Source organism: Manis javanica, chromosome 17, assembly GCF_040802235.1.
Source record: "Manis javanica isolate MJ-LG chromosome 17, MJ_LKY, whole genome shotgun sequence".
Taxonomy (NCBI): domain Eukaryota; kingdom Metazoa; phylum Chordata; class Mammalia; order Pholidota; family Manidae; genus Manis; species Manis javanica.
The window spans coordinates 12182465-12202744 of NC_133172.1; the positions used below are offsets into that span (position 1 = coordinate 12182465).

The following is a 20280-nucleotide window of genomic DNA, read 5'->3' on the forward strand; positions in this document are numbered from 1 at the left end:
TTGTGCCCTCCGCTGACGGCTCTGATTGGTCACCACGAGTAAGGGCGCCGCCCAATGGGAGGTGTGGATAGTAAGGGGTCCCGCACGCCTGGAGCGGAGGGTCTGTGTCAAGAGCGGCGGGGGCTGCAGCAGGCGAGAGAGACGGGTGAGGGCGCCGCGGGGTGGGCCGGGAAGAGAGCGCCATCATTCAGAGAGGGTAGAGGGAGAACGAAAGGGACACCGGGGGCGAAGAGCTTTGGGGCCTGCTGTAGGGCGGGAGCGGCACGGAGTGAAAGGAGAACACTCCTTCCTATGTGCCCTGGGGCACTGATTGAGCACCTGCTGTATGCAGGACTCTACAGCGTGAGCTCGCTGTCCCAACCCCTTGCTGGGATCGCTCACGCTACGGAGTTGATAAGTCTGGTGGGAGATAGCGGGAAAGTTGAACTTCCAGGCCCCTGGTGGGTTCTTTCCTGGAGGGACTTAATGGTCTAAGGTATAAAAAGCCCCCATTACTTCCCCCAGTAGTTCATAACCCAAGATTGGGAAGGGAAGAATGTAAATGAGAAGTCCAAATTTTAGGTCTCTCGGGCCACCTTCTAGAGGGACATTTACTGGATGCCTACTTTGTGTAAGCCATATACCAGGTATTGGGCCTCACCCCAGGGGAGTCACTCTTTGGAGTGAGGCTGTCAACAAGGAAAAATTAAACTCAGGCCCCTGGTTGATTATTTCCAGGAAGATCCTATATGGTACGGCTGTTGCGTGCAAGGCCCTAGCAACTCAAAAATTAGTGAGGGAGTTGGGATAGATGGTTAAGGAAAGTTTAGCTCCTGGGCTTGTAATGAACCATTTTATTCAAGGAGAGTTATTAATTTCAGACCAGTTGAAAAGGGCCCTGTGCTGGACTGTGTTATTGTGGGAATTCGCGTTCTGAAAGTAGAGTTGGTCTGGTGGGAGAAGTGAAAAGTGCACAGGGACAGTTAAAGTCTCCAGACCTTGCTTCCCAGAGGGGTTATTCATTCACTAAACATCTGCTTAGTGCCTGTTGTGTGTTGAGTATTGTTCTTGGTGCCGGAAATACACTCAGGATAAACAAACTGAAATCCCTACCCTCTGGGAGCTTAATGTGAACAACTTTAGTGTGCCCACTATAATCCAAACTCCATTTGCCCTCTGGCACTAACAGATGAGAGTTAAAGAAGAGCTGGAGATGGTAGGTTGTTGGAAAAGTAGTTCCTAGGCCTGTGGGTTGGTGGCGGGGGGGCAGTCAGTTGCTGAAGAGACTGAGCTTCTGCTGTATGAAAGGGCCAAGGTAGACTGAGCCCCCACATGTAAGGGAGGTGGTGGGGTACATAAAGGGAAGTTCTAAAGTTAAATCCCTGTTCCTAATCCATGGTTTTCTTGGTGACGGTGACTCTACAATGAATCAGACCTGCCTTTCCTGCAAGCTCAGGCCAGAGAGGAGCAGAGACTCCATCCCAAGCTCGTGATATTTGTATGGTAGAGATGGCACAAGATACCAGAGGAACCCCAAGGAGGAAGGATGTAGAGATTTTGTCAGAAAAGGCTTCACAAAGGAAATGCTGGGCAGGAGTTTGCTAGACAAGATGAAAGAACTTTCTTGGCAGAAGGAATAGCAGCATCAAAACCTTAGGGTCCAAAAACATGTTTGGAGAACTACATGTAATGGCTCTATCTAATCTTTCTCAACTTGCAGGACTTTGTGGTCAGCACTACTTTTTGCTCCATTTCACAAATGAGAAAACAGTTTCAGAGAGAGGAGGTAAGTGGTGGTATTCAGATTCGAGCCAAGGGCAGTCTGGTCCCAGAGCCAGTGCTCCTCAATGCTTGGCGTCATCTCTGTGTGGACATGTGGGAGGCATGGTGCTGTTCAGAGTGGGAACTGCACAGGCAAAGGCCAAGAGGCCCGCAAAGATGTGTATTCTCAAAAGCGGTGTGCCTGGCCCTCTGAGTAAGGAGGACAGCGTCAGAGGCCAGACTGAGCAGGGCTGTCTCTCTCCTGTAGATGTGTGTGAGGTATGTATCAACTTCACAGTTGCAGGCTCATTGATGACTGAGTCACACACTGGATGCAGGTTTGCTGACTGATAGAGGCTGGTGAGTGGCGAGGTAGGCAAGGGAATTCCTGAGACATCCTCCCTTTCCTTGGGCTCCTGCTGGCTCACCAGCTCCCCGTTCTCTCTCCAGGCACTGTCTTCCCCACAATGGCTGAGGTGGCTGAGGTAGCTGAAATGCCAACACAGATGTCTCCAGGGGCAATGGAGATGTCAATGCCGATGTTAGGGGAGATGACAGAGATGACACCAGGAGAGGCCCTTGCATCATCTCTCTTCTTCCAGCACCACCAATTCATGTGCTCCGAGTGTGGCAGCCTCTACAACACACTGGAGGAAGTTCTCTCACACCAGGAGCAGCATGTGCCTGCTATCACCGAGGAGGAGGCGCTGATCACCCAAGACACTGGCCTGGAACAAGGGACTGAGGGTGGGCCTTTCCAGTGCAGTGAGTGCAGCCAGCTCATCCTGTCCCCCAGCGAGCTCCTGGCCCACCAGGATGCCCATCTCCGGGAATCTGCAAGCCAAATCCAGTACCAGTGTGGGGACTGCCAAGAGCTGTTCCCCTCACCTGAGCTGTGGGTGGCCCATCGCAAGGCCCAGCACCTTTCTGCTGCAGCAGCTGAACCACCAGCGCCACCGCCTTTGCCTCACCGCGCAGCACCACCTCCTCCCCCTGCTCCACCCGAAGTCAAGATGGAGCCCTATGAGTGTCCTGAGTGCTCCACACTCTGTGCCACCCCTGAGGAGTTCCTGGAGCATCAAGGCACCCACTTTGACTCCCTAGAGAAAGAAGAGCGTAATGGGCTGGAGGAGGAGGAGGAGGAAGATGATGAAGAGACAGAGGAGGAGGAGGACGCAGTGGCGGCAGAGGTTGGTGATGATACTGTGGGAAGTGACAAGTCCATAGCTGGCTGGGCCCAGGGCTGTGGGGCTTGTCCTCAGCACTGGACCTCAACAGGGGTACGCCGGCGACACCGGCAGGCATTGCATGGCCCAGCATCAGCGGCTCACCCATTCCACTGCAGCCAGTGCCAGCGCAGCTTCAGCTCAGCAAACCGGCTGCTGGCTCACGGGCGGGCCCATGTTGGTGGCACCCACGAGTGTACGACCTGCTCCAAGGTCTTCAAGAAAGCAGCCTCCCTGGAACAGCACCTGCGGCTGCACCGGGGCGAAGCCCGCTACCTCTGCGTGGACTGTGGCCGTGGCTTCGGCACAGAACTCACGTTGGTGGCGCACCGGCGGGCCCACACTGCCAACCCATTGCATCGCTGCCGCTGTGGCAAAACATTCAGCAACATGACCAAGTTCCTCTACCACCGGCGCACCCATGCCGGCAAGAGCGGGGCACCGCCTGCCGCTACAGCGGCAGCAGCCTCCCCTGCACCGACCGAGCCCCCACCCCCACCGCCACCCCCTGCCCCGCCTGCCCAGCTGCCCTGCCCACAGTGCTCCAAGTCCTTTGCCTCGGCCTCCCGGCTCTCCCGGCACCGGCGCGCGGTCCATGGGCCCCCTGAGCGGCGGCACCGCTGCGGCGTCTGCGGCAAGGGCTTCAAGAAGCTGGTCCACGTGCGCAACCACCTGCGGACACACACAGGGGAGAGGCCCTTCCAGTGCCACTCGTGTGGCAAGACTTTTGCTTCTCTGGCCAACCTCAGCCGCCACCAGCTGACCCACACGGGCGTGCGTCCCTACCAGTGCCTGGACTGTGGCAAGCGCTTCACGCAGAGCTCCAACCTGCAGCAGCACCGGAGGCTGCATTTGCGGCCCGTCGCCTTTGCCCGTGCACCCCGTCTCCCCATCACTGGTCTCTACAACAAGAGCCCTTACTACTGTGGGACATGTGGCCGCTGGTTCCACGCCATGGCGGGCCTGCGACTGCATCAGCGGGTCCATGCTCGAGCCCGGGCAATGACACTGCAGCCACCCAGATCGCCACCTCCTGCCCCACCTCCGCCCCCCGAGCCTCAGCAGACTATCATGTGCACGGAGCTTGGGGAGACCATTGCCATCATCGAGACGTCCCAGCCACTGGCACTTGAGGACACGCTGCAGCTGTGCCAGGCTGCACTGGGGGCCAGTGAAGCAAGCGGGCTGTTGCATTTGGACACAGCCTTCATGTGACCCATCTGGAGAGCAACAATAAGAGAGTCTGCATCAACAAGCTTGGGCACCTCTGGGGAGACAGGGGAACACCCCCTGGCAAGCCTCTGTGGCACCACTAGGTGCCAGGACCCACCCTGGACTCTTAACTACTGGTTCCTCAGAACAGCCCCACCAGGTTTCCTGTCACCTTTCTCTGCCTGAGGAGAAACTGAAGCCCTGAGATACAGTATGATCTGTCCCAGGTCACCCTGTTGCATTGCAAAGCAGGGTTTGCCAAGGTTCTTTGCTCTGCGTCACACTGGTGCCCGACAACATCAGGTAATCTTTCCTGAGCCCCGACCTTGTGCCAGGTCTGTGCTGGGCACTGTCACATACTCCCTCAGGTCTCTGCTTGTCCCCCCACCCTAGCTTTCCCTGGACTCTGGGTACCCAGGACTTGGCTCTGCCTGGTGGAAGGAGACACTTGACTTCTCCAGCCTCCTATAATCTCACTTTTGACCATGTGGAATGAAATCTGTGGGTACCTAGGTGTTCAGCTGCAGACTGAGTGATGCTGGAGACCCAGGAGTGAATCAGCCATTGGCTCTGTGCCAGGAGGCCCACAGTGGGGTAGGAGGAATACATAAGTATGGATGGCCTTGATCTGAGGGTCTCGTCGATTGATTCAGCCTGGGTGTACTGAGGCCCCCCTCCCCTGTGCTAGCTGATTCTGGGGGCCAGAGATGAGTCAGGCCTCTGTCCTGCCCTTGGGGGCCTAGAGATCTCAGCCTCAGGATCCTCAGGGCTGAGATGGGAGTGTGCAGGCACAGTGCCTCCCAGAGCAAAGACTTCCATGGTGGGAGATGAGTGAAATTTCCCAGGGGAGGTGGTCCTGGCAGAAAAAGTAGGAATCTGCTAGTGAAAGAGGTAGAGAAAGTACATTTCAGGCAGGCAGCACACAAGTGAGTTCTTGGTATACTTGGAGACTGTCCAGTTATTCACAACCATTATACAGTGGGCAGTTGACTGCCTACCTGTGGCAGGCACCACAGTTAGCACCACACGTGTACTGTTACCCGAGAGGGCCTGTGAGGCAATCTCAGTGTTAGCCCTTTTGTACAGGTAAGGAACCAGGGACAGAGACTCGCCCAAGTTCTCACTGCTAGGCAGCAGCATTGCTAAGATCTGAATTCGCCTGCACCTGTACCCAGTGCTATTGATTGTGACCTGAAGCCCATGCAGGGGCTGGGGGCTCAAAGGAGTCATTGCAGCGGGAGGAAAAGGGAGCCAGTGTCACCAAGCAGTTAAGAGTTTGACAGGAAGATCAAAGGTCTTGGGAACAGGAAGGGATCCCCCACCTTTCTAAAGGTTACCCAGGGTGACAGTCCTTCCCTTGCTAAAAGGAAGCAGGTGATTTATGGTAGGTCAGTGAGGGCAAGTTCCTTCCAGGCCTTTGCAGACCAAAAGTGCTCAGGCAGGTGAGGCAAATGTGGCTGGGAATTGTCTGGGAGGGAGGCTGGGCAGAGGGACACAGAGGCAGGGGAAGGAGGAAGACCTGACCTGGGGAGAAAGCAAGGCTAAGGGTCATGACTGGGGATTAAGGGTCCCTAGCATCATGGGGTGAGGGAGATAGTCTAGAGGGGGAAGGATGGGGCCAGAGCTGGGCAGAGACCATGGGCTGGGCATGGGAGGGCGAGGGACACCCTCAGTAACCTCATGGCCAACAGGATTTCAGCAGCAGGGAGGACGGGGTTCCAGGAGTCCTAGATCTGCCCTCACCCAGGATAGTCCTCCCTTCATCTGGGCTTCTTGCTATACGTAGTCATCTCACAAACAGGGTGCTGTCCTGAGGGTGATAAGCAGGGAGGGGCAGTACACAGATGCCACTAGGGCTGGCCTAAGCAGACTGGAGAGCCCAGATGCCATTAAGTCCCTGAACTCCCTCCGGGACATGTTCAAAACTCTTCTCCCTTTCTTTTCGCTAGTGGAGTCTGGTAGAGGACACGTCAGTCACTCCTCCCCAGACCCTTTTCCACTTCTGGGGCCTCCTGCCCTTGCCTGCCATTGGAACCATGTGGAGGAGAGGCCATTTCCCTCTGCCCAGGGCCCCACCACCTGGCCCCAGCAAGCTTTTAAAGTGAGGGACAAAGCCAAGTTCTGCGTCAGACTTCCCAGGGTTGTCACTTCCCAGCATCCCCAAGAGGTAGGCTAGGTGTCTTCCCTGTTTAAGACAAGATTACGTTCTGGGGATCCTGCTAGGGTTTGAGGACAGCTCTTCTGCCGCATCCCTAAGTGCCCATCCTGTGTCCCCTGGAAGCAACAGGCAGCTCAGGCTGAGATGGAGCCCTTTGCTCAAGTCTTGACTCTGCCATTTCCACTGTGTAGCCTTGACTTTTCTGACCCGAGTTCTCTCACTGGTCACCTGCAGAGGACAGTGCCTCCCTCCCTGGGTAGAAGCGGGTTTGTGCTGGGTCCATGGGGCAGGCTCCTCTCAGGCCTCTGCAGTGAGAAGCCAGACCCAGGACTAAGGCTCCAGTGGCCCAACCTGGGCTCACTCTACCTTGCTCCCCTGAGATGCAGTCCAGTCCTGTCCCAGGACAGTCCCCAGCCCCTCCCTCACCTCTGTGGAAACAGGCGGCCACACAAGAAGCAGGTTTTCATGCCAATAATTTATTGAACGGAGGTCTGTACACAGGCAAACCTTACTGTGGAAACGAAGACATCAGGAGCTCCCCGACTCCCCAGCCCTCTAGGGTAGGGAGAGGGAGGAGACCTGAGGGGCAGAGGAAGGGGGGCATGGGATGGGACAGGACACAGCTGCAGGGGGGAGGGACAAGGCTGGAGGGTGCGAATCGACGTTTTCTTTAAGAAAAAAATTATAACAATCTATTTACACCTGGGGGCCAGGGTGGGGAAGAGGAGAAGGGCTGGTCTGGTTCTATTTACAAGGGACATAGGAGGGGAGGGGAGTTGGAGGAGGTGGAGGCCTGGGGGGCAGGGAGGGGGCCAAGGGGGTAGGAGATCCTCATGCCCCCAACCCCCTGTCCTTCCTTCTCTTCCCTCCCCACAACCAGTTAAAATCCTCTTAAAAAGCCCACCACAGGGGTAAGGCTGGTGAGGGAGGGCCTAAGAGGTGGGGACAGGGATTCATTTCCCTCTGCCCTCTAGTCTAGGGGCCCAGCCAGGGCAGGAGCTTGATGGGCTGTGGTCCCCCTTCCCAGCCCCACTTGGGGCTCCCAGATGGAAGGGTGGCTGGTGGGGCCCTCAGGAAGAGTTAGTGAGGGGAGTTGTGGCATCAGTCGACTGCCAGTCTGGGCCGGTCTGAGCCTCACTTAAAGCTGAGGGGGGAGGAAGGAGCAGACAGTTAGCCTCTGCCTTTCAGACCCCCACCCCAAGAGCAGGAAGGCAGTGTGAGATGCTACATTAGAAACTGAAAGCTGTCATTTGAGGTCCAGGTTTGCAACTCAAATGTGGAGGGGCCAGGTTGGTCACCAGAGAGCCAGTTCTCACATAAACGGGGGCAGCTGGACCTCGGCCCCAGATGACAGCACTGCCCTGGAGAAAGGCAGGCCCGCTGCTGCCCAGCCAGACTTTCTTCCCCAAGAGAAACAGGAAATCTGGATCTGTCCATGAAACAGCCCCAGTTCTTAAATGTGGGCAACAAATTTAATCTTCATTTGTTTGCCCAAGTCCAACATATGTCTGGTTTTCCAGTTAGCAATTCAAACAAATATAGGCAACAATGCCCTACAAAGATGGCCATGCACATGTTGTAAAAACATGCTTTGTGTACCATCAAAATGTCCACGATTTTCCCATGCCTGCAGGAGACAGGGTCTGTGAGAACAGGCCCATCGCCCAGGCTGAGAAATGCTTTAACCCCTAGCAGACTGCCCCCAGCTTACCTTGTGAGGATGGAGTGAGAGCCGCAGTGCCCGCCGGGGACCTCAAGTGAAGGGGGATGAGAATGCCGTTGAGAGACGGTTGGATGGAGAGTTCTAGAGACAGGAATGGACATGCCCAGTCAGAGGGCAGGGCATCTGGAGACCCAGCTGAAGTTAAAAAGGGGCACCAAATGGGCACCTGGCTCTTGGCAAGGCCAGCTGTTTGTGAACGAGTGTAGCCACTGGGTGCTTTAAATGGAATGCTGGGAAGAGCCTAGCACAGGAGACCACGGAGTGGGCTGAGCTGATTCAGGTCACCCTGAACCAGGGTCACATGCCGAGCCTCAGGCCTTCCTGGTAGCCCACCCTCAGCTCCCCACTCCTGTCTTCTCTACAATCTCTGGCTGCCCTTCCAGCTCCCCGAATCCCAGGCTATGCTCTCACCACCAGGACTGAAATTGAAGAGTGGGGGGAGTGGGCGGTTGTTGGGGAGCTGGGTTCCGTGACTTCGCAGTTCATCGAAGAAGCTGTGGGCGCAGGCCTCCAGCGGGGACAGCCTCGAGGACGGAGTGTACTCCAGCAGGCTGGAGCAGAGCGCGATGGCCTCCGGCGGCGTTCGAGATTTGAACACCTTGGGGTGGGAGGGGAGGTCACATGGGTAAGGTGCCCAGGTACTGGTATACTCCTGCAGCAAGTATTACTGCCCATCCCACAAACCCACTTTCCAAATGAAGAAACAAGCACAGCCACGAAGGGGAGGGCATTACTGAATTGGCATCAGGGGAACTGCCTGGGTATTTCCAGAAAAATGGGGTTTTGAATCTACTAAGGATCTTCAGCTTCTAGAATATGGGAAATCCCATAAACTTTGCAATCTAATGAAAGTGACTGACCCACTTGCAAGCCGTGACTGCAGCCAGGCCCCCAGACCAGGTGGTCTCCAAAGGGGACCTCAGCCATGTTGCCTGAGGCCCCTAGCCCTGCCCCACCTTTGTCCAGGGATGAGCTTTAATCTGGGGGAACTTGAACTCTGTGTAGTTGGGGTTCATCTCTCGGATCTGTTCCCGGGTTGGTGTTCCCAGCACCTGTAGGGGAAGGGAGGGGTCTGAGCCCAAACCCCTATCCCTTAGCCCCTCCCGTGGCCACCCAGCCGTGCTGTCACCTTGATGATCTCCACCAGCTGGTCCACCCCACTGTCCCCAGGGAAGATGGGCTGGCCCAGCAGGAGCTCGGCCAGTACGCATCCAGCCGACCACACATCTGAAGAGGAATGGGGGAGGGTCAGGGCTGCCATGCCCACCCCGTCAGACACTTGTACCCCTCATGGCCATCCTGAGACATGCTGAGAGCCCCATTTTCTCTACTCCGAGAGGAAGCACCTTGTTCAAAGTCATACACAGTTTAGGAACACTGCAACCTGACTTTGAACCTCCCGGTCTGCCTAATGGGGTTGAGCTCTCCAGTCTAGGTGTTTCCAGCCTTCACTGACTCTCTCTGCTCAGAGACCCCACTAAGCCCTTTCTCTGCCTCCAGCCTTGAAGGACAGCCCACAAGTCTAGGACAGGCAGCTGGTCCTTTGGGCCTCAGGAAAGTAAAGCCCAAGTCCTAGGCTGCCTTACTTCCCAGCTTCTGGCCTAGCCCTCCTTTGCTGTACCTTGACCCCCACTGCACTAGTTCACACATTAAGGACCTGTTTTCTCATACTGCTGATGCATGTTCTCTTCCAAGCCCTTTCATGCCCCCTCCTCTGGAAGGTGGAACTGTCTGGAAGGTGGCACTGTTATCACCACCAACAGGGAAGGACACGGAGACCTAGAAGTAGGTCACACCCTCCTGGTGGCAAAGCCTTGCCTTCAGTTCTCCCAAGGTCACCACCAGCCCCTCCCCCAGGCTGAGAAGAGAGGCCTGACTGGGAGGTTCCAGAGCCAGGACAGACTCTGGAGTCAGGTCAGCTTTCAACGACCAGACCTGCCTAGTCCCAGGGGCGTGACTGCAGGCAGGTGGCCTCAGTGCTCTGGGCCTCAGGCTGCTCGTCTGTAAAACGAGCACAGAACAGCATCGCCCTCCTGAGTTTGTGAAGATGGGATAACAGAACAGATGTTAAGTTTTTATCACCAAGCCTGGCAGACAGCGCCCAGAACTCAAAAACTGCCATGACTTCTGCTCCCCACCCCCACCCTCCCTTAAGTCTGACCTATGGATGAGGTGTAATCAGTGGCTCCAAAGATGAGCTCTGGGGCCCGGTAGTAGCGGGAACAGATGTAGGAGACATTGGGCTCTCCCCGGACCAACTGCTTTGCGCTGTGGGAAGAGATGGGCGGGAGGAGACATGAGGGCCAGGGTCCCAACTTGCCCCTCAGCCGCCCAGCACACACCAGGTCAGGCCCACCCACCTGCCAAAATCACAGAGCTTGAGGACAGCTGTGTCAGGGTCCACCAGCAGGTTCTGGGGCTTGATGTCACGGTGGCACACACCCTGGGAGTGGATGTAGGCCAAGCTCCGGAAGAGCTGGTACATGTACACCTGGGACAGACGGGACAGAACTCCAGCCCGGCTCTCCCCACCATTGCCCCACCCTCTCAGCCTCAAGAGCCCCTCCAGGCTCATTCTCTCCAACTTAAAAACTTCTGCTGCCTCTTGGTTCTCAAATGTTAGTAGGCACCAGAAGCCTTTGGAGGGCTTGCTGAATGGTAGCTGCTGGACCCACTCCCAGAGTGTCTAATTCTGTAGGTTCAGGCTGGGGCATCTGCACAAGCCCCCACCGGTGCCGACCCACACTCTGGGGGCTACTGCTTTACTGCACCCTCAGTAGAAGCCTGCTGAGGTATACAACAGGAAGGCCCTGTTTTGAAGCAAGATGGGGAGCCAGGCACTTAGCTCCCCCTTCACCAAAAACCACTGGCTACAGGAAGGGCTCATCCTCCTCCATCTGCCAGTCAAAACCACCCGCGGAGTCAGCCCCTCTCCAGCTGGATTTTCCTGCCACTCTCCCTCCCACTGACTAGAATACAAGTGCCAGGAGAGCGGGGATCTCTGTCTTTCCATCACTGCCATGTCCCTCAGGGCCTGACCCAGGCCTGGCACATAATAACTGCTCAGGCCAGCTTCCTGGGCCCCTCTTCCTCTGTCCCCACACCCCTGGCCAGAGATGCCATTCCCCCGCCTGCACCTGGTCTCCCGCCAGAGGCTTTCTTTGATCCTTCTCATCACCAAAGCAGGAAGGGCTGGGGGCGTCCTCTGTTTCCAGAGTCCCCATGCTCCTCCTAGTATGGCGCTTGCTAGCTGTGTTATAGTTGTCTGTGACGACACCTGTTTGCCATACTAAACTGAGAGCTCTACAGAAGCAAGGCCTGGGTCTCAGTTAACTGGGCCTGGCACACAGGCAGTCACAGGACAGATTCAGGAAACCAAAGGCAAGGTCCCAAAGCACCAAGCACACAGTTTAATAAACACGTAGGCTCGAGTTGCTTTAAGCCAACAGGAGGAGCAGCTGGACCCCAAGTGATCTCCAGCAAACTTGAACCCACCCACCTCCTCCCAATGCAGCAGGCTGCTCGAACTGTTTCCACATCATCCCTAGGCTCTTTCATTGATTAATTGATTCATTCCTTCATTCAAACACCTCCTGAGAAATAGTAACGTCCAGGCACTGAGGAACGGGCCTGCATGGACGGCGGATAAAGAGGCATGCTTTCCAGGCTCTGTGCAAACTAACCTTCTTCCAACCCTGTCTCCTTCCCACCCACCTCTGCCAAGGCTCTGAAGGCCAGGACTCTGAACTCAGGATCTCCCCCTCTGCATTCTTGGTCCCCACCCCAATTCTGAGCTACTCCACCAGTGAACACTAGTGCTACTGGGCTACCAGTACAGACCCAGACAGGTACCACGCAGCCTCCCGGCCCCCAGTCAGCCTGCCTCCAGGATTCAGCCAGGCCTCAGGCTGGGCTGCCCTGCATTTGGCAAATTTCATCTCTGGGGGTAGGGAAACAAGGTCCAGTAAGCCCTCCAGAGACCAATGTAAACTTAAAGAATGAGGGAAGCCACAGAAGGCAGAAGTGTCTGGAGTCCCATAGCTTTGTGGCCCTGGGGCCCAGCAGCCTGCCTGCCCACCTTGACATAGATGATAGGGATGGTCAATTTGGCCTTGGTGAAATGGCGGGCCACCCGGTACACTGTCTCAGGCACATATTCCAGCACCAGATTTAGGTAAAGCTCGTCTTTCTGCAAAGATCAAGACAGGTGTAAGGCACTGTGAGAGAAGAGCAAGGAAGAAGGAGGGAAGGTCCGTGGGCAATCATGACAGAAGGATTGGCAGTCAGAGAAAGGCAGGCAAGAAAACAGGTGGAGTCAAGGTGGAGGACTCCCCACACCCGGCTCACCTTCTCCCCACTGGAATAGAAAAAGTATCTCAGCCTCACGATATTGCAGTGGTCCAGCTTACGCATGATCTGTAGCTCTCGGTTCTTGGGGGAAAAGGGAGAGAGCCTCAGGAAACAGCCAACCCTCTCCACCTCCCCTCCCCACAGCCCTGCTGTCCCCTTCCTGCCAACAGAGCCAGGCAGCTACGCCCTGTGTCCCAGCTCCAAGGTCCCTCTGGAGCAGTCCCTAAGTCCTCACCCAAACCCATACTCCATACACACAAGCTGGAGGCCTATGGTATGAACCCAGATCACAGATATGCCTTCTTCAGCCATTTTTTTAAAATTTCCAATTCACTGTTGACATCTGAAAGTCAAATGACTTCACATATAATCCAGTCTCCCAGCTTCTCTTGAAAAATCAGATGGCCACATGAGGCCTGCCTCCCTGCATGGCATGAGTGACAATAAGCAGCAGCTATCCAGTCCACCCTGGTCCCCACTTCTTTCTGTTGCTTCCCCTGGAGGCATCTGGGCCCGTGAATCTGGCTTGGATCCTGAGTCCCAGACTCCAGGCTTCCAATTCTCATCTTCCCAAAGGGGATCCTGCCTTGGCCTCTTCCCAAAAGGCCAGGTCCCAGCATTCTTCCTTATTCTGTTTGCTTCTGGGCCTCAGATCCCCTCCCCCGCCCTCAGATCCCTCACTTCTGGGACTCAACACTAACCAAATTCTGACCGATACCTTAGAGCTTCCCCTGACCCCTGAGAGTTCTTACTGGCAAGACCCAGGCCTTGCCCTGATCCCCTCCCAGCCTGGGCTCAATTATCCTACATCCAAACTAACCTAGGCTCCAAAATGCCAGTCCTTCAAACATGAACAATCCCTTGACTTCCACCTCCTCCACCTCCTTCTAGCTCCGTGGGCCTCCACTAATTGCCAGGGCATCTCTATGAATGAGGCAAAGGCACTCCTTCCTCAGGGGGACAGAGCCCCACACCAGGGTGCATGGTTCGGTGAGCGCAGCACAGACTGGATTTCACCCTCTACTTGCCAAGCCCCTGGGACCTTCACAAACGCACTCAGCCCCACAGGCTTCCTTTCTCCTCTGGGCAGAAATGTAACTTGGTGGTGAAGGCGGAGGGTTTGGGAAGGGGAATCAGAACTGCCAGATTCCACTCTTGACCTTGGGCAATTCTCTTATTTGAGTCTCATTTTCTAGTTTCTGCATACTTAGAATGGGAGTGACAACAGTACCTACCCTCCGAGAATCTTCATGAGTTAAAAGAGAACTAACCTACAAAGCACTTAAACAGGGTGCAGGCCCAGTACACCTCAGCTCTGGGCTCTCCTGGAATCCACATTTCCGGCTTCAGTTTTCCAACTCAACTCACTCCCTCCGTTCTCCCTCTCCCACCAGCCCATGCTCAGATTCCCTGTGGAACCCCATGTCCAGCACTCTAACCCATCATATCCCGTCAAACCTTCTTGTCCCCATTTCCCCCAAGCTACCTTGAACCTCTTGTCCTGAAGAACCTTCTTGATGGCCACCAATTCCCTGGTTTCTGCCAGTCGTGCCTGGTACACGACCCCAAATGAGCCATTGCCAATCACTTTGATGTCTGTGTAAGCCACTTCCTGGGAGCGCTCTGGACCTTGGCCTAGAGTGGCTACCACTGTGGTCACCTTCCCGCTGTCACCTGGGGAGTAAAGAGGACACAGGATCCACTGACCTTTCCCCTCTGGCCACCACCCTATCCTAGCACTGAGGGAGAGGAAGATCTCTACAGAGGCTCACTGGGGCCTCTGTCCCTTCCCCATATTTAAGGAAAGGTAGACTGCTGGGTGCCCCCCAGCACACTGTCTCCTATTCCCTTCAGAGAACCCTAAATCTTCCCCGTCCTGTATGGGAAGATGCTGGCAACTAAACCTTTGGCTACTCAAGAGTTGGCAATTACTAATTTCCGCTCCTATTAAGCAGCAAACCACTGATCCCTCCTGATTGGAGGAGACACTGACACTCCCAGATGTTGAATCCATCCACTCTGAGCTTACTCCCGTCTGGCCCCTCCTGCTAGGAAAGCCTGACCTAACCACTTGGTTTCCACTTGAGAGAGCAGTAACTCTGAGGTCCCTCTATCTTAGGAAAGCACTAGCATTTCTTACAGCTCAGAGGATAGTGACTTCTAAGTCTCCCTGGAAGAGCTGGTAATTTCACCACTGGTTTTTGGTGACAGAAATGAATGACTCCTTCTATGGAGTATGAGGTGCCAGTGCCCTCTCACTTTCTGGGGATAGTCCTTGCCCAAATACTTTGGAGTTGGAAAAGGCAGTGACCGGGCCTCATCTGTGTGGTCCAGAGCCTCAGACCCCTTCCTGTATATGAGTGGTCCCTAACAGACAAGCATGAAATTGTAAGACTGACTGGTGAACCTGATCTCTATTATCAGGAGGCGATCCCAGCCTCAGTCCTTTGAAGGAAAGCTGTGCTTTCCAATTGCATTCTCTGAGTGGCAACAAACTTGGGTAGCATTCTTAGGGGAGAGTCATCCCTTTTCCTCCAGAAATTGATGAAAGGCTCCCCAAAGGGGTCACTGATGAATTAGATGTTTTGAGAGGTCCGTGACAGCTTCTTTTGAAGAAAGATGATCCTACATAGCTTATTTTTTCAGAGCCAATGACACCATACCTCAGAATCCTGAAAGGGGTATAACCTTGGATTCATATTCCATGGGGAACTGTGACCCTCCCTGCCTCCATTTCATTTTTGTGAAAGGATACACACCAAGCCATGTTTTTTGAAGAACAGTGACTATGGACTTGGTCTGAAAGATGTGCTGACTCTAGATCTGTCTTTATTTCTAAGAAGCAGAAACCACTGATTTCCACCATTGTGAGTACAGATCTACAAACTATGGACAGGCGTTCTGTTTTAAAAGAGAAGATGACCAGGATACCAGGTTTGGAAAGCCCTGGCCCTGTTCTTTAAGGACATGGTAAGCCTAAATCCCTGCTCCCAAGAGATATTCATTCCACATTTCCATTTAAAGAGGAGAAAATGCAGATTCCCCTTTTTGGGTGGCAGTGGTGGTGATTTATTTCTGTTCTTTGGGAACAGTCATCCTTGAGCCCCGTTTACAAATAAAGATGACCCCTGATCCTGTTCCCTAATGGATGGTAGCGGCAGATACCTGTTTTTAAGGCTCAAGGACCCAAAATCTCCGTACTGAAAGAACAGGAACCTGTGACCCCTGTTTCTTTGAGGGTTACTAATTCTAATCCTAAATTCCAGGTGACAGTAACCACCACCCCCCACGCCCCAAAATCCCTTTCTCTGGTAGAGGGAGAACTCAGATTCCAGTCTGGGGAGGCACAGTGACCTCGAGCTCCTATCTGGGCAGATGAAAGAACCTGATCGACGTTTGAGGAGCTTCAGGAACCTTGATCTCCACCCGCCACGGGCGCCGCTTATACTCACGGCCCAGCTTCACTCCCGGCGGCGGGAAGCTGGTGCCCGCTCCGGGGCCGCCGCTGCCTCCTCCACCGCCGCTGCCGCTGGGGCCACCCCCAGAGCTCGAGGCCCCCACGCCCCCACCCATGGCTCCGACTGATGCTTTCCCGCCGCCGCTGCCACCCGGACCGGAGGCCGAGCCGCCGGGGCCGCCACCGCCGCCGCCGCCGCCGCCGCCTGGTTCAGCGAACGAGCTGGTCCGCGCCCGGCCCGAGCCCCCAGGGCCGCCCCCCGAAGGCCCGCCGCCGCTCATGGCGCCGAGCGCAGGCCCAGGCCACGGGGCTCGGGCTGCCCCGGCTGCCCCCGCCGCCGCCGCCTCCCCCGAGCTCTGGCCTCCTCCAGGCCGCGCCGCTCGGGCTCCGGCTCCGGCCCAGCGCCCGCCGCGGGGCACGCCGGGAGATGCAGTTCGCCTACCCTCCGCGCCGCCGTCGCCGCCCTCAAACCGCACAGAGGGCCGCGTGGCACACCGGGAAATGGAGTCCGCAAAGTCCACAGAGCGGAACGCTGGGGGGGGTAGGGAGTGGGGGGGGGGGTGGTCGAAGGTTCGCGCTGCAAGTCGGGAAATGAGTCCTGGGCAGTAAGTCGGCTGAGAGTATCGACGGTGGACTCTCAAGCACTTTGGGAAGCAAAATCAGAGTCACACACTCACTCTATTGCGGCAACGGCGAGCCTCTAGGTGTGCCTCAGAAATATAGTCGCAGCCACTCTGTCAAGAGTTACGAAGTCCTGATGCACGCCGGGAAACGGAGTCCCGTAGCTCACTTAGGCTATTGGCTGTGTCCACCCACCACAGCCAGATCCACTCTGGAAAACTGAGTCGGCGCCGCCGGATCCGCAGACACTAGGCTCGAAGCAAACCGGGAAATGGAGTCGTCGCCACGCCCTCACCGCATTGCAGGTCTAAAGTGCTCCCAAGGCATGACGGGAAATTGAGTCCCGTGTAATCCCTAAACCCCAAGCGAATACTGCAGTTCCAGAGATAGGCTAGGAAATGGAGTAGATACAGAGCTCCCCCATCCCTCCTATACTAAGACGGCAGTCCCTGCCGGGAAATGTAGTCAACACCAAAGCTTCAGCGCAGTTGCTACAGCGAGCCCTTGTGTCTTCTGGGAAATGGAGTTCAAGGCAGCCTCTGCATTGACTGGGCAGGATCTACCATAAACCGGAAGCACGCTGGGAAATAGTGCAGACCGAATCCTGACCCTTTATGAGGTCCCCCTTGCTTGCCGCAGAGGCTTGCCGGGAAGTGGAGTCCAATGGATACCTGCGGGAGAGCGGGAGCTGAAAGTGGAAGACGACGGTCCCCTGCGGAAACTAAAGCGTTTCAGCGCCTCCTTTCCCGGCCCTAGGTTCCAAGAATGAACCCAAGTCGATCCAGGACTGCTGGAAGATAGGAGTCTAAACACTCCTTCAAGTTCCAAGTTTCCACAAATCGGAAAGGAAAAACTGCCTGCAAACGACTTGGGAAACAAAGCTAACGGTGGTTTCTCAGAACAATACAGCCTTCGGAGACGGTGGAGCTTTGTCTAGTGATTGTGATTGCACCGCGAGGGAAAGTCGAGCGTTAAAAGATGAAAATACAGTTTGTCTTGAGCCCCCATTCAGCTTTTTGAGTCCTCCCCGCTTACTAAGTTACAGGATTCTGGAGAGCTCAAAACTAGGTAGCCTTGGGTTTTGTGCACGCACCGTAGTCCCAAAGGGTGCTGGGAAATAAGAGTTCGTGTGTAAGAGATGGGGAAAGGGTGTGTGTGCGTGCGCGTTTTGAAGGGCGCTGGGAAACGGTGGGGTGGGGAGTGAGGGAGTGAGTGTGTGTGCGTGTGTATGTATGTATGTATTAAATGAAGTCACCTTCAGCGACTCCTGCCTCTTGGAATGATGGGAAATGGAGTCTCTTACACTTCACTTTGAGCCTGTTTATACTGTCCTTCCTTTTCTGAAACCTGAAGAAAGTCTCGTTCATTTGGTCTGTACCTGACTGCAATTCCCAGCGGAGATAGACACATGGGACCGGACAGATGGTATAGCGTTTAAGCTTTTTTGGACTACATTAACCAGAAGGCAAAGCGCGGAACGTTTCCGCTGTCGGTGAATGAGGTTGCGTCACGCACAGCCCGGTGTTGGCATTCCTGGGAATTGTAGTTTCTCAGTCAAACGGAGCCTAGTGCCCTCTGATGGAAGCTCAAGAGTCGAAAAGCATAAATCTGAGTCAAGTCCCAAAGCCTGGGAAATTCTTCGTTGGACCAAGAAGGCGCACAAGAGCAGAGGAGCAGGGCAGAATCTGTGGGACATGCGCAGTGGTCATGAGGGTACCCACTGCACTGCCACGAGTGTATTGGGGTCTGTAGGAGTCTGAAAGCGCCCATTTTAGGGAATTGTAATAGGATGATAGTAGAGGCTGAGAATGTTTGTTGAGGGGTGCTAAGACGGGTCTAAGTGTCTCTGAGGGGCCTATGGATGTCTCTCGTGCTCAGGGAAGTTCATAGAGAGGAGAAAGGATCTTACTGGGTACCAGTGGAAAAGTCAGAGGGGACTTGGGGTGTCTTTAAAAGGTCTGTGGGTGACTGTAAGAGACTGCTGGGAACTGAAGGGATCTCTGAGGACCCGAAGGGGTGAAGGGTGGTTAAGAAACACCAGGAAGGAGCTCTGGGTGTCTGTGGGGGTGCTGGCGGTTATAGGTATGAAGAGGGTCTCATGGGAAAAATTAATTGCTAATGTGTGGTGAGATCTATAAAGGACTTTCTACTTGGAATCAGAAATCCTAGAGGATGCTAAGGAAGCAATGGTGTGGTCTCGCAGAAACTGTTAGGTGGGTCATTAAAGATTAGAGCAGCCACTGGACTTTTAGAACTACATACCACTTGTGATATCTCAGCCTGAATTTGGGGCAACAAGTCTGGCTGGGCTGTGGTCTGACTTGGAGAGCAGTTCTAGAGCAGAGCACTTTGGAATCCATGTTAAACCTGGTTAGAGGTGCTTCAAAAGCATTGGAATCAGGGGCTGAGACTACCAGCTAGGGTCCTCCCCAGCCCCCAAGTGATTACATCCCGCTTTCTCCATCACACCACCACCACCAACTCAGCTGCATCTATGTTGCCAGGAGACGTGCCTCATCCTAACTTCCAGAAATAACCCAGCGGCCCCCACCCCAGGGAGTGACTTACATCACCCAGGAGAGGGAGCAGTTGCCCACAGGCTGCCACAGGAGCCTCGGTTTTCTGCCGGTACTCCAATCCTGGATCCTCTCTTCACTGCCAAAGGACATCATCTGGGACCACCCACCCTGGGCTGGCATGAAATGAAGAGTGGGGAGATGTCAGCTCTTCCTTCCTCCTTAGAGTCTCACAGGGTGATGAGGTTTCACTGCCAAGCCAGCCCAACAGGCCTTGAGCCTCAATTCCCGCTCCATCTCTTAGCTGTGTGGCCTTGGAGATACTCCTTCCCTTCTCTGGGCCTCAGGCATCTCACTGGCACTGAAGGTGTTGGGGTGTTGCTAAGCACTTCCAGACTGAATTCCTCCTGGTTCGCTCATCCCTGATTTGAGCTCCCCAATCTGGACTTCTACCTGTATGAGCTCACTTCTCAGGTCCTATGATCTTGAAACTCTGGCCTAGCTCCAGCCACTCTGGCTTTAGGGGGAAAGGGAGTTGAGAGAACATGGTCTGTAACACCTCATTTCAGGTCCTTAGCCAGGCTTAGGGCCATGGGCAAGTCATTTAACTGAGCCACTTGCCCCAACCTTGCTGGATGTTGGTGATAAAGCAGGTACCTGACAGTCAACAACAGCAACTATAATTAAACCAGTACCTTCTTAACTTGCTGGCAGAGGGTTCCAATGGTTTGACAGGCAGATCACTAAGGTACCTTGCAAGGTCTACATTTCAAAAGACTGCTGGCTTGTCAAGATTCCCAAGTTAACTCAGCACCCTAAAGAAAGTGATGTGTGGGGGCTACATTACATTAGTAGTTGTAAAAGGAGCTTCCAGCCTTCACCAGGGCCTGAGGACATGGGCAGGAATTGAAAGCCAGAGGGGAAAGGCGTTTCAGGCCATCAAAAGAGCAAGGGTTACGATGTGTTGAAGTCTACAGTACTTGCAAGGAAAGGCTGATCCCCATGAAAAGGGCAAGTCAGAAGGCCAGTGTATGCCTGAGACCTTAAGGCCCTGGGGGTTTTGTGGCCTAGAGGTCAGATCATTTCTCAGGCCTGGATTTGACCCATTTTGATGGGGCTAGGCCCTCAGGCCAGCTCAGGCCCCTCCAGAACTGAAGAAAGCTATGGCCTTATTGTAGCTGCAGCCAGCACCCAGGACAGATCACGGCATCCAAAGGTCCAAACTTTTATTTTGAATACATTCTCCAGCAGCTCCCCAACTTCTCCACCCCCCCACC

At 54.8% G+C, this 20280-nt stretch overlaps 2 protein-coding genes across 6 annotated transcripts; one reads left to right on the forward strand and one right to left on the reverse strand.

Moving 5' to 3' along the window:
* The first annotated feature begins 46 nt into the window (after positions 1–46).
* ZNF526 (zinc finger protein 526) lies at positions 47–4805 on the forward strand. Of its 4 annotated transcripts, none has more exons than XM_037013975.2 (4): positions 80–145; positions 1700–1765; positions 2009–2112; positions 2191–4805. In XM_037013975.2, exon 4 carries the CDS (start codon positions 2208–2210, stop codon positions 4179–4181), a length of 1974 nt encoding a protein of 657 aa, XP_036869870.1. In that variant the 5' UTR covers positions 80–145; positions 1700–1765; positions 2009–2112; positions 2191–2207; the 3' UTR covers positions 4182–4805. The 4 variants fall into 4 exon arrangements, with proteins under 4 accessions (XP_017509888.2, XP_036869871.1, XP_036869870.1 ...); XM_037013974.2 differs by having other exon boundaries at positions 2009–2100; XM_017654399.3 differs by lacking the exon at positions 2009–2112 and having other exon boundaries at positions 47–145.
* Positions 4806–6792: 1987 nt separating this feature from the next.
* On the reverse strand, positions 6793–16456 carry GSK3A (glycogen synthase kinase 3 alpha). 2 transcript variants are annotated; one of them, XM_017654131.3, is made up of 11 exons: positions 15862–16439; positions 13896–14083; positions 12407–12490; positions 12138–12248; positions 10420–10550; positions 10221–10327; positions 9189–9286; positions 9016–9111; positions 8471–8657; positions 8048–8140; positions 6793–7480 (listed from the first exon to the last, which is right to left on the reverse strand). In XM_017654131.3, exons 1-11 carry the CDS (start codon positions 16145–16147, stop codon positions 7407–7409), a joined length of 1455 nt encoding a protein of 484 aa, XP_017509620.2. In that variant the 5' UTR covers positions 16148–16439; the 3' UTR covers positions 6793–7406. The 2 variants fall into 2 exon arrangements, with proteins under 2 accessions (XP_017509620.2, XP_036869827.1); XM_037013932.2 differs by lacking the exon at positions 12138–12248 and having other exon boundaries at positions 15862–16456.
* Between the last annotated feature and the right edge of the window lie 3824 nt (positions 16457–20280).

Bases quoted from the DNA above. Each gene is read 5' to 3' on its own strand.
- ZNF526 (XM_017654399.3), top strand. From the start codon at position 55: ATGGGAGGTGTGGATAGTAAGGGGTCCCGCACGCCTGGAGCGGAGGGT. The intron at 146-1,699 runs GTGAGGGCGCCG...CTCAACTTGCAG, and splicing joins GCAGCAGGCGAGAGAGACGG to GACTTTGTGGTCAGCACTAC. The intron at 1,766-2,190 runs GTAAGTGGTGGT...TTCTCTCTCCAG, and splicing joins AACAGTTTCAGAGAGAGGAG to GCACTGTCTTCCCCACAATG.
- GSK3A (XM_017654131.3), bottom strand. From the start codon at position 16,147: ATGAGCGGCGGCGGGCCTTCGGGGGGCGGCCCTGGGGGCTCGGGCCGG. The intron at 9,287-10,220 runs GTCAGACTTAAG...ATTCCTCTTCAG, and splicing joins TGATTACACCTCATCCATAG to ATGTGTGGTCGGCTGGATGC. The intron at 8,141-8,470 runs GTGAGAGCATAG...TCCTGTCTCTAG, and splicing joins CTTCAATTTCAGTCCTGGTG to AACTCTCCATCCAACCGTCT.